At 39.2% G+C, this 14,302-nt stretch overlaps 1 protein-coding gene across 4 annotated transcripts in view; it reads left to right on the top strand.

Moving 5' to 3' along the window:
• PATJ (PATJ crumbs cell polarity complex component) overlaps positions 1-14,302 on the top strand; it is a 157,147-nt gene that overhangs the window by 119,043 nt on the left and 23,802 nt on the right. For all 4 annotated transcript variants that reach the window (XM_037404759.1, XM_037404756.1, XM_037404757.1 and 1 more), the window contains exons 32-34: positions 1,925-1,996; positions 2,525-2,642; positions 3,249-3,382. In XM_037404759.1, coding sequence (XP_037260656.1) covers positions 1,925-1,996; positions 2,525-2,642; positions 3,249-3,382 — 324 coding nt within the window. The remainder of the gene's footprint in view (positions 1-1,924; positions 1,997-2,524; positions 2,643-3,248; positions 3,383-14,302) is intronic.

The following is a 14,302-nucleotide window of genomic DNA, read 5'->3' as shown; positions in this document are numbered from 1 at the left end:
ACTTCATCACTTTAAAAATTATAAAGTTATATAGTGGACACAATTGTAGACTTCAATGATAAGAGACAGGAAAGAAAACAACTTTATTTCTGAACTGGAGCCAGTGGAAGTGTTAGGCAAAGTCTGCATGCTTATTAGCTGACATTTGAGGTGGCCTGCTAGAAGGTTGTGGGTTTCTGAGGACTGTAGCTATCTTGCTTTCCATAAGACATTGTTGGAAAAGAATTGATATATGGGGTTTTGAGATGTTCTTGAAACTTTTAACTTCACAAAGGTGAAAGTGGCTTGAGCAGTCATTGTCTGTGCTCTGAAGCATCTTCCATCATTAGTGTCCTGGAAGAGCATGTACGTAATCCACTGTGCTGTAGGAGGGATAATTAAACTGATGTTTGATGTGTGAGAATGGATTCATTTTCCTTAAAAGATTTGAACTTGGAACAATAATCCATCTTTACCACAAGCAGAAAACATGTCCTTGAAGTGCTGGCAAAGAGGAGTGGCTTCGCAGAAATGCTTTTGGATGCATTTGAGGGAATTGAATTAGATTAAACCAGTTGGGTCTCAGGCTTATGACAGATGCTGAGTCTACAATTCAGTGCTTGAGGGGCTGGAAATCTTTTAATTTAGGTTCCTTTGGCATAGTCTGAGTTAAAAGAAGAAGATTAGAGAGATTTAAAGGTGATGCATGGTGCTTACTTGATGTACAAGATGAAGTTTCAGATTTTAGTCACATATCAGAATGAAAACAGGACGCATGAAATAATTTTTCGTTGCTCATTAAAACAATCTGTCCCAAAATGACAAAGCAGTCTTCCCATTTCTCCCTTGACACCTCTGATAATATGATGACATCTCTGCTTTATTTTTTTTTTCTTGTTGCCCATTTGGATAATAGTTACAGTAAGCTTGGAGAAAAATGCAGGAAAAAAATGCGAAGGCCGGGGGGGGTGGCGGAGCCTGGAGGGCTTGTCACAATTTGACGTAATAGAACTCCAGGGAACAAGGCCAGTATTTTCAAGTTCAGTTATCTAAAATTTGATTTATGTGTATTTTTTTTAAAGTACGAATTGTCATCTTAATTAGAAATTCTTTTGAGATGCAGAATATCTCTGTTATCTTTTGAAGTTGGTACTCAGCTTTTCTGAAACCTAGGCTTTATCAGTTTTTTATAACATGGGGTAAGATAACTAACTAATACTGTGATCAAAGTGGCCGAAATTTGGCTAAGAGCTAACAAAGGGAGGACATTGTTTCACTGTCTGGAAGCAGTTGTAGAAGTAGGAGAGAAAAAATACTTTTTAGTGTATTGCAAGGATATGGAAAACAATTAGGATACAAATGGAGCCCATGATTGAAGTGCCATTGTTTGAGATATTATTAATTAAGCTGGATGATGCATTTTAAACAGTTACTTTATTTAAGTGCTGGCAGTATGCGCAGTGTTGCTGAGGACTACCAAAGAAGGGAGAGGGAAGAAGAGAACAGATGACTTCAGATTCCTTCCTGCTGTAGGCACCAAAGGCTCTGTACAGCTACCTGTGTGCTAGAGGCTGGGCACACGGGTACCTGCACCTTTCCACACAGCATGGGTATTGCTGTCCCAGCCGCCCCAGAGTACACACTTCCTTCTTCTTTAGAGCTTCATATTACTCAGGAACAACATAGACCATGTGTGATAATCTCCTCCAAAAAAATCCCCTCAAAATTGGGCATGTTTTTAATAATCCCTGGTATTCCCTGTATTCATACTAGCTTTTCCTCTTCCAAGTTCTGGGTTTCAGCCTTGTGTTGTGCTACAAATGTACTTGAGTGAAAAAAATATCGCTGTGCTTGCCTAGAATCATCATGTTGAGTTTTGGAGGATAATTTATTTAAGCTAATGAGACATTTTCAATATACCTCACTTTCTTTTTTGACTTTTTAGGATGTGAAATGTAAACCTGACAAACCAGTGGTGGCAGATCAGCAGGAAATAGAGGAGCAACCGCCGGAAAATGTATATGTGTTTATGTTAACCAATAAGATGGGGTTCTTGGAACTTGATCTAGTTGAAGACTGGGTGATTTATGGGGGGAAGGGGTTAACTGAGGAGACACTAAAGTAATTTTATTGGTGGAAACTTGAAAAATTACTTCCTTCTCTGTAAGTACATGGAAATAATCACACAGGCTAATGTCAAGGATGTTCTTTGCTGCTTAAAAGTAAAAAAAAAAAAACGTCAACCAAACAAAAAAAGCAACAACAAACCTATGTTATTTGGTATGAGAGGCACAACTGAGAAAGGTATATTCCTGTCCCTACTTCCTTCATGAGTATTTCTGGAAGCACAGTTATCCAGTCATCATGATTTTCTGTTTATTTATGAAGAGAATCTTTTCAGTTCATCTATGCATATTGCTTGTTTCACTTCTGTTGACTTAGAGGATTTAGTCAGGTATGGTAATCAACAGCTAATGATAATGTCCATATAACATGCCTTTCTGTGATTGATAACTGATCTCTTTTGCTTCTGCTTTGTTTCTAGGTCCTCAATCAGATCAAACAATCCAAAACTTCAAGAAAAGTAGCAGCCAACTTAAAAGAGATACCCCTGGTGCCAGCACCTACTTATCTTTCTCCGGAGGGAGAAGTCACGAGCCGTAGTATGAACCAGTTACTTTTTCCACCAGTATAGTGTATATTTAGTACCTTAACCCAGGATCAATTTTTTAAAATTTTTTTCCAGATAACTTTCTCTGAGACTTTTTTCTTTGAACATCTAATGACCTATTATTTTAAGTTATTTTATAAATTGTTTGTATTTTTCTCTCATTTTATGGTTTTTGAGAGCTTGAAGGTCCCTTTGCTTGTTCTTCTTGACTTTTACATACAAAGCTGTTATTCTTCTTTTTAATTAAAATAGAAGGAAGGGTAGTCTGGGACATCTTGTCCATTCCATGGTGCTGGAACATGGCCTTATCTGTCCTGAATGGAATACACCTTACCATCATGATCTGAATTGTGTAGGTTATAACTGAATGAGATGTTCTCCCAGACGTTTACTCTGAACATTTACTCCCAGAAGTCATGTCATTCTCATTTAGGGACTTCAGAAGTGACTCAGAGTAGTCATCTAGTTCAATTTAGATTGGTAAAGGTGAAGACCAAAATACAAGAGCTTAATTAGTTGCTCTCATACAATTCCTTTGATTGTTTTCATTTTCTCATTGAATAGAGTGACTGACTTCTTTATCTTTTCATGTTCTTAGGTGTCTTTCCACTTCCTTTGCCTGTGGATCCAGCAACATGCCCTATAGTTCCAGGGCAGGAGATGACTATAGAGATATCTAAGGGTCGGTCAGGCCTAGGACTCAGCATTGTCGGAGGGAAAGACACCCCACTGGTGAGTTTCTGTTAAACTAATATTTACTGTCTCTGTTGAAGAGTAGGAGACAAAGACAAGGAAAACATAGAAACTAATGATGCAATGATCTGTAATTGCTCTAATTATTCAGTACAGGGAGGAGAAACCAGCAACTTCAATATCCAACAACAAATTGATAATTTTGCCTTGTATGAGATCAGTTGTTTTCTGTCCCTGTTTAAATTCAAAGGTTTGTGTTTCAGTAGTGCTCTCTGCTATGGTCAGTTTACAAATATGTGGTCTTTTCTTAACCATTGTGAATTAAGAGTTTCAAGAAGGTAAGTTACCAGAATGGTTGGACTAGAAATTAATGACACGGAGTTAAAGCTACTTCAGCAAGGTTAACACCTCCATCTTGAGAGTATAAATGCTACCTAGCTGTTTAAACAAACCACGATGTATCTGCTTGCCAGCAAAAGTCCTTGCTGAACAGAACTAAAGCAAAGGTAATCTTTTACTGGTTTTTGTGTCTTTTTGCTCAATCTTGCTCTTGGCTCTGCTGCTTTTAAAAACATTATCTTCCGCTAAATTAAAATGTGTCAGTTGAAGTGTAAACTCATCAAGTTAGTTATGCTAACCCTTCTCTGCCTTTGTTGTTGTGGTTTCCACTCCACTTTCCATCTAAGAGATGCTATGCAACAGTGTAACAGAATGTCAGATTGGTTTTTTTAAATGTCAAATTTAGTTCTCTTCAGATAACAAGTCTGCTGCAGAGATGTCTTTACTGGATTCTGCTGAATCCTCTGCTGCAGAGACACTTAAGGCAATAGAGCTGCTCTGTTACATGCAGTTGTTCCTGAAAATATCATGTTGGTGCATCATAAGCAATGAAGTACTGTGAGTGTCAGCAGCTACAGGCAGTTGCAATGTAGTAATCTTTTTCCAGAGCAAGAAAAAAAAGAAAAAAAAACCAAGGAAGTTGAAAGGAAGAAGAGAGTGTTGTTTTGCAGAATGTAGCCTGTATCTTTTACAGTATTAAAGCTGACACTGGAAAAGGTTCAGCTTTTGGTCCCATTTATCTAAGTGTCCGATTATGTAGAGTTTGGATGCATTACTGTGCTTCACATGGAGATAGATCTGAGTTATGCTGAAGGCTTAAATCAGCCTGTATGGTTTCCAGTCTGTCCGGTCATGCACTGTTTTGTGCCCAGTCCCCTTTTTTGTCAAACGCCTCAGTGTTGAGTAAATTCAAATAAGAAATTCAGCATTAGTCATCTCTCTTGCTTTTTCATTTAACTGGAATTTGGAAGTAATACATGGCAATCTGTCAGATGGAATCTGGTACATGTCTTTCATGAAATTTTAATATAAATAAATGAAAATTATAAATATAAATATCAGATGAGAAATATGCAAAGGATTTTATTCTTTAAATTGAATAAATGGTTTTGGCTAAGTATTATACTTTCATTAGTTTATTCATTAAAGTGTCCTCCTAGGAATTTATTTTTAAAATGCATGTACTTGATTGCAGGAACTGAAATTCACAAAGGGAGGGAGGTCTGACTTCCCACATTTTTGATCCTCACATTACAGGACTTACCAAAATGATTCCCTGTGCTTTTGGTATTTCTGAATTTGCTTGTTCAAAGGCAAGCAATGTTGTTTCAAAGGAAATGAGTTGCTTTTGTGAGACTACTATCTAAGCTTATCTTGTGCAGAGACCCTCTTGGGGATTCTCCATAACTTGCTTATCCAAAACGATGCATGCAAACGCTTCTTCTCAGAGCAGGTACTCAGGGCTGAGTCTCTAGCTGGTGGGATCATCATTGCTCTGTCTACTTTGTACTACTGATCTCCCTCAAAATATTTTGATGCCTTCCTTTTTTGCCATGAAGTCAGAAAAGCTTTTGTTAGAGTTGAAATGAAGTTTACATAACACAGTGAGGAGGAGTAAAAGAAAATACAGCTCAGGACTGTAGGAAAGTTTCTGTCTTCCTGAGTTTCATGGATTAGAGAGGAGTTATAACAAAATAAGCACATGGAGCTGAGTGATGTGTCTTCTCTTGCCATCATTTGTTTTTAACTCAGTTAGATAGATCGACATCTTTTGTATTTTTAAAAAGAAAAAAAAAAAAAAAGACTTACAGCATCACTGCTTGTGTATGTGTTATGCTTATGTGGCATAGAAGTTCATCAGTTCTGAAGGTCTTTTTGTGTGGCAGAAATGATGTCTCCAAGATCCACTGTTTTCTGCAGTGCAGAGAAATTAAAATGAAGCTATAATTGGCTTCAGCAGTTTGGGTTTGTTTTTTTAACTATTTTTGAAACAGAAATTGTCAGATCAAAGTCAGAAAGAATGGGAGTAGCACCCTTTGTAGCCTGTCTCTGCAGGCTTCAAGCAGATATGCTGTCTTTTGTAGTCCTGTCGTTCAGATGGTGCACACAGATGAGAGGTGAGATGCCCTGATGGGATCATGGAAATGTGCTCCATCAGGGACAGGGAAAGGCCTGGCAGAATAGGGGTGAATCTGTGGGAGCAGTGTCTGTGCACCGCACAGCTGCAGAGACTTTTTCTTTTAAATTTTTGTCCTTTGAGAAAACAAAGTATGAGCACCCATTTCTTCCTCCTTTTTCTACTAGGATATCTTTTATTTCATACCTGTGCAGATGTGTAAATGCCTACAAAATGAAGAGGGATATGAACTCTGGTTCCTAGAATCTCAGAAGTAATTTGTCAGTATGGGGTATACAGGGAGACTGCTCCTTGGTAGAACTTGTTAAGTCAAAGGTAGCTATGATGAGTATAAGGGCCTCATCTGTGTGGTATTAAAATGTACTTGATCTAAAAATGCTTATCTGAGTGCTGGCAGTCAACGCTGATGCATACCACCAGCTCACATGTGATGGGAAAGCTCACTTCAGAATATTTTGGATCTTTCTTAAATACATGATGTACAGTCCTGCTTTTGGAATAATAAATTTGGCAGCCCACTAAAGGGATGCACTGCTTCAAAATGAAGTATGGGGTGCAACTTTTAAGTCATAACCTTAGGAATCTCATCAGAAATTGCCAGAGACCTGAAGATTACAGCCTGTGAGCAGAGAGGTGGATCTGCTCAGGAGGTTGGAAAGTGATGTCTTAACACCTGTGAAATGTTTTTTGTTGAGAAGATGACCATCCCCTTAAACTGGCAAAAGCTTTCAAGTTGCATGTATTATAAGCAGGGACTAGTGGCTGTGTGCTTAGGGGGAAGCAGATTAGCATCAACTGAAAAGATGTGCTTATAGAAAAGGCATGAGGAAGGAAGGATTGTTGTTGAGAGTTGTCTTCATGTTGTTGATCTTTAGACTGCTATAGCCCTTAAGCAGTCCTATTTCATTTCATTCTAAGGGATGATTTTTATTTTTATTTTTTTCTTTACTGTCTTTCATTTCACCTTCCCATGTACCGCTGAGAGAACACAACACATGACCTCTGCTTTAAAGCAATTAAACTGCAGAGTGGAGCTGGCTGAAGTACAGGGCTTTCAATTTGTAAGAAGATTTTTTTTTTTTTGGTTGTAGTCCAATCAAACTTGTAAAAGTAACCTCAGAGTGGGAATTTAAAAAAAAAAAAAAAAAGTGGTTTCAGAAACATCCCAAAACGATCTTTGAGGCTCTACTCTGCTCCCCAGGACACCATCCTGCCCTGTTGTCCCTCCGGTTGCTGAACTGTATATAAATGCTTGTCAGCTCCACCACTGCTAATAGCAGCCATAAACCTGACAGGGGTGTCATTGTCCCTCGGCAGCTGCCGGTGCTCCCAGGGCGCATGAGCTGCTCCAGCTGCAAGACACCCGGGATACGTGAATGCGGCAGACCTGTTTGGGCAATGCCTGTGGTGCAGCTCTGAGCGCCGCAGGCGCTGCAGCCCCCAGCACACGGGGCAGGACCGTCGTGCTTGGGCTGCCAGTGCTGCGCCTGGACGAGCTGTGACTCTTAGACGTAGAGTTCAGCTTTCAGACTTTGGACGTTCGTGGCAGCATTGGCATGGCGAGCTGGCCCAAGGCTGCACAGGCTGGAACCTTACGGGTCTGGGACGAATAACTGGCCTTTCAGGATACAGGACTCGCAGCACCAGATAGTCCAGCTATTCACCGTAAATTTAGGAAATGTTCCTCAGTTATTCTGCTTTTGATTCATTGTATTCTGCATAAGTTGTTTCAAGGCAAATAAGTTAAAGTAATGAGCTTTTTCCTCGGAAACTTCTGCGAGGAAGTTTCTGTGAGATTTTCTTCGTAAAACGTCTCAAAACAGGGCATCAAGGAATTGTTTAAAAAAAGATGTCCTGGTACTCCTCCAGATGGCATGTGGGGTTAAATCATCCAAACCCCATTATCGTGAATGCTGTGATGTCTTGTCCAGTTAGCGACTTGCAATGAGCCATTTTCTGTAAAACAGGATTGTCAGTTTACAGGGATTTTATTCTTGGCAGGACATGCTAAAAGCATCACTCTAGGATACAAACATTTTCTTAGTAGGTGGGAGCACTGTTTTGCTTCCAGCTGAATAATTTAGTAATGGTTGAGTTGATTACTCATAGTTATTGACTCTGTATTTGCTGCCTGGGTGACTAAGATGCTCAGACATGCTGGAGGGGATTCACCGGTTTCAACACTGGTAGAAGCTGGTACAGGGACATTTCCCTCAGGCAGAGTTAGAAAATTCTGGGAGGGGAGTGCAGAGGCTCAGCTGTGGTTTGAAAAATCACCGTTAAATACTGAAGGGGCGCCTATGGTATAAAAGAAAAACAGATTGCAGGAGTAGTAACCTTAGAGGGTCTTTGGAGGTGGAGTAGCTAGGAGGCGGTCATTATTTGAACTTTACGTAGAAAGGAAGGAAAGCAGCATATTGTATCTGGTGTGTGTTTTATTGTCAATGACAGCAAACCTCTTATGCAGAATTTTTATACTGGGTTATCTACTTTGAGTTTGGTAAATAATTATTTTCTTTTTACTTTTGCTTTCAGCTGACTTTAATAAAAAGCATTTTTAAGGCAATTAACAAACTTTAAGGTACTCCATCTGTAAAATAAAGTGATCCACAAAGCCAGGGAGCTGGAACACTTTAGCAGTGCTCCAAAAAGTAACAGAATATGCCTGCACTCAGCTAACACTAGTTGGTGTGAGAGCTGGTAACGCTGGAGTCGGAGAGGAAGAAGCTTTTCTAACCACCTCGGTTAGCCCAGAAGGCTTTCTGGCTTGCGGCGGAGCGGGGGGAGCTTCATGATGGTGGGGATGCGGTTTGACAGAAGAATATTTAGATTCATTCTGTCAGTGCAGGTGAGTCATACCTTGCATAAATCCCATCTGTTAAGGAAGGGCAAAGGAATATTCAAGAAAACTGTGACTTTAAATTGCAGCTCTTCAAGACCCAGTGTTTGCCCCTGGAGCTGTGAGGGCTAATTACCCTGCTAGGATCTCCTCACTGCCAAGAGCAGGCTGTTACTAATACCAAAGCCTAGTCTGATATCTCTGTCTTGTGCAATGCTGCAGTCAGCAGTGGGGACCTACCTAAACAGGAGGACTGATGTGACTTCTGTGTTACTAAACAAACAGGTGCTCCCTTGGTTAAGCTTTCTTCCCTCCCTCCCACCTCAGTTATATTTAGATTCAGGTAAAAATAACTTCATCAGTTACAGACAGTCGAAGTCTGAGTGACTTTGTAGACAGTTGTCAAGTGCAGCTAAGACCGAAACTGTTTTAGTGGAACATGCTTAACTTGTAACTACAAATGAAAAGCAAGATATTGGCCTCGGGAGGGTTTCAGCAATATATTGGCTATAGATACTGTTGCTATTAAGTCTATTGCACAATGAATGGAACAATAGAATGAAAAATGGTAATAGAGGTCCTAAGTTTTTAATCATGGCTTGGGTATTGGAGAGGAAAAGTTTGTGGCTGGAAGAAAAAAAAAATGCAATCACTTCTTCACCGTCACCCACATTTATAAAACAGAAGGCAATTTAATGACAGTGGTAAATGCAGTTAGCTTGAAATTGTGAGGAATTGCTTTGACTCTTGGTTGGATAATGTTAAAATGAAGTTGGTGGATTCATCATAATCCCAGGATATTAGCTTACAACAGCATGAAAAAACCCAAACTGCTTTATACAGGAGTTATCACAAATAGGAATCGGAGTAGTAAGTTTTGCAAATCATGTATTTGATGGATCTTTGGCAAGGGTTTAGCTGACTGTATAGCTAGCTTGTGTAGCAGTGCCTTGCTTGAAAAAGTTGGTGTCTTCCAGGAGCATATATCAACCATAAAATCTAAGCTAACAATATACAAAAGCAGTAGGACATGTCGGAATGGACTTCAGCAGTATCTTGCTTGCAGCTAGTTGAAAGTACTGGCTTTTGGCCTCTTGTGTCATATGCATTCAGGATCTCATGCAGCCTTTATAACCTGTGTTATGCACGGTACACGGTAAATTTTCATATTTTTTTTATTTCATAAAATAATGAGAGTGAGAGAGTTAACATTTTAATATGTAGTTCTGTGTTTTATTATTCCCTCTAAAATGAGCATGTATACTTTTTGAAAAACTTTGGTTTGCTTTGGCATGTGATTCATAGAAACATAGCTCTTTATCATTCTGACTTAAGTCATATATTTTTACACTAAACATCTTATTACCTTAGTTTTATTATTTCAGAATCAAAGGAGAGCTTGCAAATGTCTATGACTGCAGACTGAAGGAATGTTAATGAATAGTGCCATTGAATTTTCAGGTTTGAGCTTTTCTGATCTTAGAGAATATAACTGTAAGCAAAAATATTATGCAAGCTGAATAAAATTTAAATAAATAAGGTCCAGATGTAACTATAGGGGCCTATAAAATGTAATACAAATATTATCCACTTCCTTAAAATAAATCTGTATTTTAGTATGAAAAATTATATTCATATTGATATTGTGGATTAATCTTTTTTATGGAAGTTGGCAAGTGAACACCATCTCTTGCAAGGGCTTGTTCTTAAATGGGAAACAGACCTTTTGTTTTGACCTTGAGTAGAGAAGTTTTTCAGTATCATGCAATGCAAAGCATTTTTACATTAACACGGTAATACATTTTTACATTATATAGCCTGTTTTATTACAGTAGTGTTTGGCTTAGGATTTGAGGTGCCTGTTAATGGTTTGTGAATGCTAGCAATTGCAAAATATTTGAGTGTTAGAAGGAGGAATATGCAGCACGATGCATTAGATAAACCCCTTTAAGAAGTCAAGTGATTTGCTTGGAGCTGACCTTCAGCTTTTGTGGCTGAACCGTTATCTTTTAGATTCCATTTAGATCTGCAAATGGAAGATCATAGATCATAACATAACTTTTGTAATTTCCTCTGTCTACAAGTAACCAGCAGCTGGATTTAACTACTGAGGGATTCTTACACAGGGCTAATTCTTCAGTGAAACACACTGTGCAACTAGTTGATTTCTACTTTATCTGTGAGCCAGCCTATAAAAATGAAATGACAATTTTACTACTCTGGACAAACTATTATAAAAGTTGAAAAGGAAATAACTACTGATATTGTACTTACCCTGAGAAAGAGATAAATCTCTAATCCTACAGTCAGCAAAAACCTTTGTAGCTTTATTATCTTTAATAAACACTAATTTAGTATAACATTTGTAGCTATGTAGGAAATTTGTTGGAAATGTGTAATATTAGCCTAGGAAAACACAACTTGTCAACTAAATCAGAAAACGTATTTTCCTGAATGTTGTTTTATATGTAGCTTACTTTTTTGCTTCCTTAGGAAAGTATTCTAATCCATGCAGAAAGCTTCCTTTCTTACACCAAATACATAGTTATGGTTAGTGGTAAGATTTGTTCACCTAACTACAGATGAAACAGAGGTACAGGCACATAAAATTCATGTAACTCCAACGGTTTGCCCTGCCAGCTTTCTAGCACTGCCCAGCCACATGGGTTCCCAAAATTCTGGTGTCTCTGTTTTGATCTGGACTTTCAGCATTGTTGTCTGTGTGTGCTCGGAAGTGTCTCTTCTGAGAGACAGGCACCTTTTCCCTCTGTAATGATCCTTTGATCCGGGACAAAAGGCTGGCAATGCTCTGGTGGTAGAGGTAACCTTGTAACTAGAGGGCAGAGCTGTGGATCTGGTTTCTACTCTGAGGACTGTTTGGGGGATTTTTGGTCTAATGATTACTGCCTCAAAATGCACGTCTTGGAAAACGTGGTCTGGGATTTTCAAGCAACTAGTTCCTTACTGAATACCTTACCCGGTGTCATTCTGTGCTGACAATTCTTGCAGTTTTCAATGTGTAACAGTTCGCCTTCCTTCTGTGAAGCGCCTTTGATCCTATCAAAATAATGGCTGGATCTCATAGCCTGAAATAGCACAGCAGAGATAAACTCAAAGCAAAGTTAATATTAGCTCAGGTAAAGAAATAGCTTGTTATGAATGATCTGCAGTAGTTAAGGACTATTCAGTACTATGCAAGAAGCCTCTACCAAAATTCAGATCTTTCTCCTTGTCTAATCCAGCCAACACTGGGTATATGGGGATTTCTCTGTTCCAGTTCTTCTGAAATCTCCCTTCTTGCATGCTAATCCACCTTTTCCCATATGATAGAACTTCATTGAAATATCCATGGTACTTAATGTTTGAGCCTTCTTGATGTCTTGTGTCCTTTTACTGGCCTGCCTTCTACTCCCAGCATTTGTGAATAACAGTCTGGGGGCTGATTTTCAGTGGCAAAGTGCACCTGCATTGAAAGCTGCTGCTTGTCCTTCTGAAGAACAGCTGCATACAAAAAATGCTAGAGAGACTGGCTCAGAAGCTATAAACTTTCAGAAAATGTGTGAGCAGTCCTAGCCTTAAGCCAGACAGCTTGTGAGACTTTCTCACCACTGTTTATGGTCCTGCAGGCTTTTAAGGTTCGCTTGGTCATTGATTTTCCTGAATAGGAAGCTGACTTTACCACCTTTCTCCCAAAGGCTCCATCAAGACGGTGCTATGTGGTCATTGCCTGGGGTCTCTGCCATACCAGCTCTTGACATTTAAGATACAAAGATTAAGCTGTCAGTCTTACTGAATTTAATTCTTAACATTAGCATTTCTATTTGTGCTCTCAGCTGATGGGTGAGTATGATATTCTTCCCCTAACGGGTCTCAGAAGTTGTAATAAATCAAACAGGAAAAATATCCACAGCTTGGGGTGGGAGTTGAGATCTGATTCCCTGAGAGTTCAGGGCTGTTCCCTTCCCTCAGGTAGAGAGCAATGCAGTGTAGATCACTCTGTGTGCGTTTTACAAGTTCTGTTTTCCATAAGTGGATTCTTAGACAGGGTGCTGATTTCTGTAAGGTTGTCTTGCCCTCACTGTTTGGTAGTCATTCGCTCTGTACCAATGTTTTTCTTCAGGGTGTCAACCAAGAGGCCCCATAAACTCTTCTACTTGCCTGCCTTTTCTTCCACAGCCAAAACCTCATTTTGTCAGAGTCAGTGTGAGAGTTGTTACTTGTGCACCTTCCCTTAGCTCAAGAAGACTGTGCAGTCACCGTGGTGTTTTGATAAAGCAAGAGGGCTGTAGCTGTCCCACAGCTCACATCAGAACCTTACAAAATACCATCTGATATACTGTGTGGCAGGCTTGGTAAGCATTACTGCTTGTTAACAGATTTGGTGCACACTGTATACAAACCAGGTATGCTCTTGCCATCCTTGGGAACTGTTCTGGCTTGTGGGTGATTTTTCTAGCCATGCAGTATAGATAGTATCAGTACATTCAGATTCATTTCGTTGGACTGCAGGCCCTTCAATACAAATATTAATCAGCCCAGGACAGCAACCTCAGTGGCAGCAGACAAATCCCCTTCTACTTGGTCTTTCACTGTTTTCATGGTCAGATAGTCTTAAGTTTACACCTGCAAGCATGGGCTTTGTTTAGCATGGAAAAAAGCTGTTTGCATGCCCTGGTTTGTGTTCTGCATCTTTCCATCCCATACAAGAAATGTTCAACTTTGCATTAATTCCCAATTTGTATAAGAGTCTCAGACTATTCTTTGTCAAAATATACAAAGATTAAAGCTCTGGTTTGTTGAATGGATTTGTAAACCTTATGAATTATGTGCTTTCAGCAGCTGGGTATCTTTCTTTAAACAACTGTATTCTTGATATGAGAATGTTTTTATTTCCCCCTTCTGCACCAACAGTTTTTGCAGCTCTGCCAAGCTGTATCATGGAGTGCCATAATCTATATGAAACTGGTAGTGAAAAGAGATGGGGAGGGCTGGGAGTGAAAATCTGTCCAGAGCCACCATAAATTCACAACCTCTAGTTGAACACTGACGCCACTTTCCCTTCCTGCCTCTTGACTGATGGGTTTTGAGCTATTTTAGACCTTGTCTTCTAGAGATAACAAGCATGCAACTGAATTTGAAGCTAGTGAGCAGGAGCTTCAGACATTCAGTAACCAAAACTTATCCTTTAAATAAATGCTGTGCATTGTTTTAGTCGCTATAGACCCTAGGTGGTTTGTTTTTTTTTCTGAGGCACTGAGCAGTCTTACAGCTTAAATCTGTAGCATGTCAATAGAGTCATTGCAGATTAGGGCTTAGATGGCTGTGGTATGACATTACATCTTGTTACTTTGTAAACATCTTTAAAATAGTGATATAATTTTAAAAGTTCAGCATCAGTAGTTTGGTTTTAGTGATTTGTCATGGATGATCAAAACTGACAGAGTCTTATCCAGATCCCACTAGATCCGGTGAAAAAAAGATCTGAGTTAAATGTACTTCTGAGTTAAATGTACTTTAAGCTGATCCCAGAGGTATCGGAGGAAAGATGTCTGTTTATCATAGTTTACAGACTAAGGAAGGTAAGACTCTCATATTTATGCTTATGGCCTATTTAAAAATCTTTACAGTACATCATGGACACATT

Source organism: Falco rusticolus, chromosome 11, assembly GCF_015220075.1.
Source record: "Falco rusticolus isolate bFalRus1 chromosome 11, bFalRus1.pri, whole genome shotgun sequence".
NCBI classification, from domain to species: Eukaryota; Metazoa; Chordata; class Aves; order Falconiformes; family Falconidae; genus Falco; species Falco rusticolus.
This window is presented reverse-complemented; position numbering and strand designations above follow the sequence as displayed.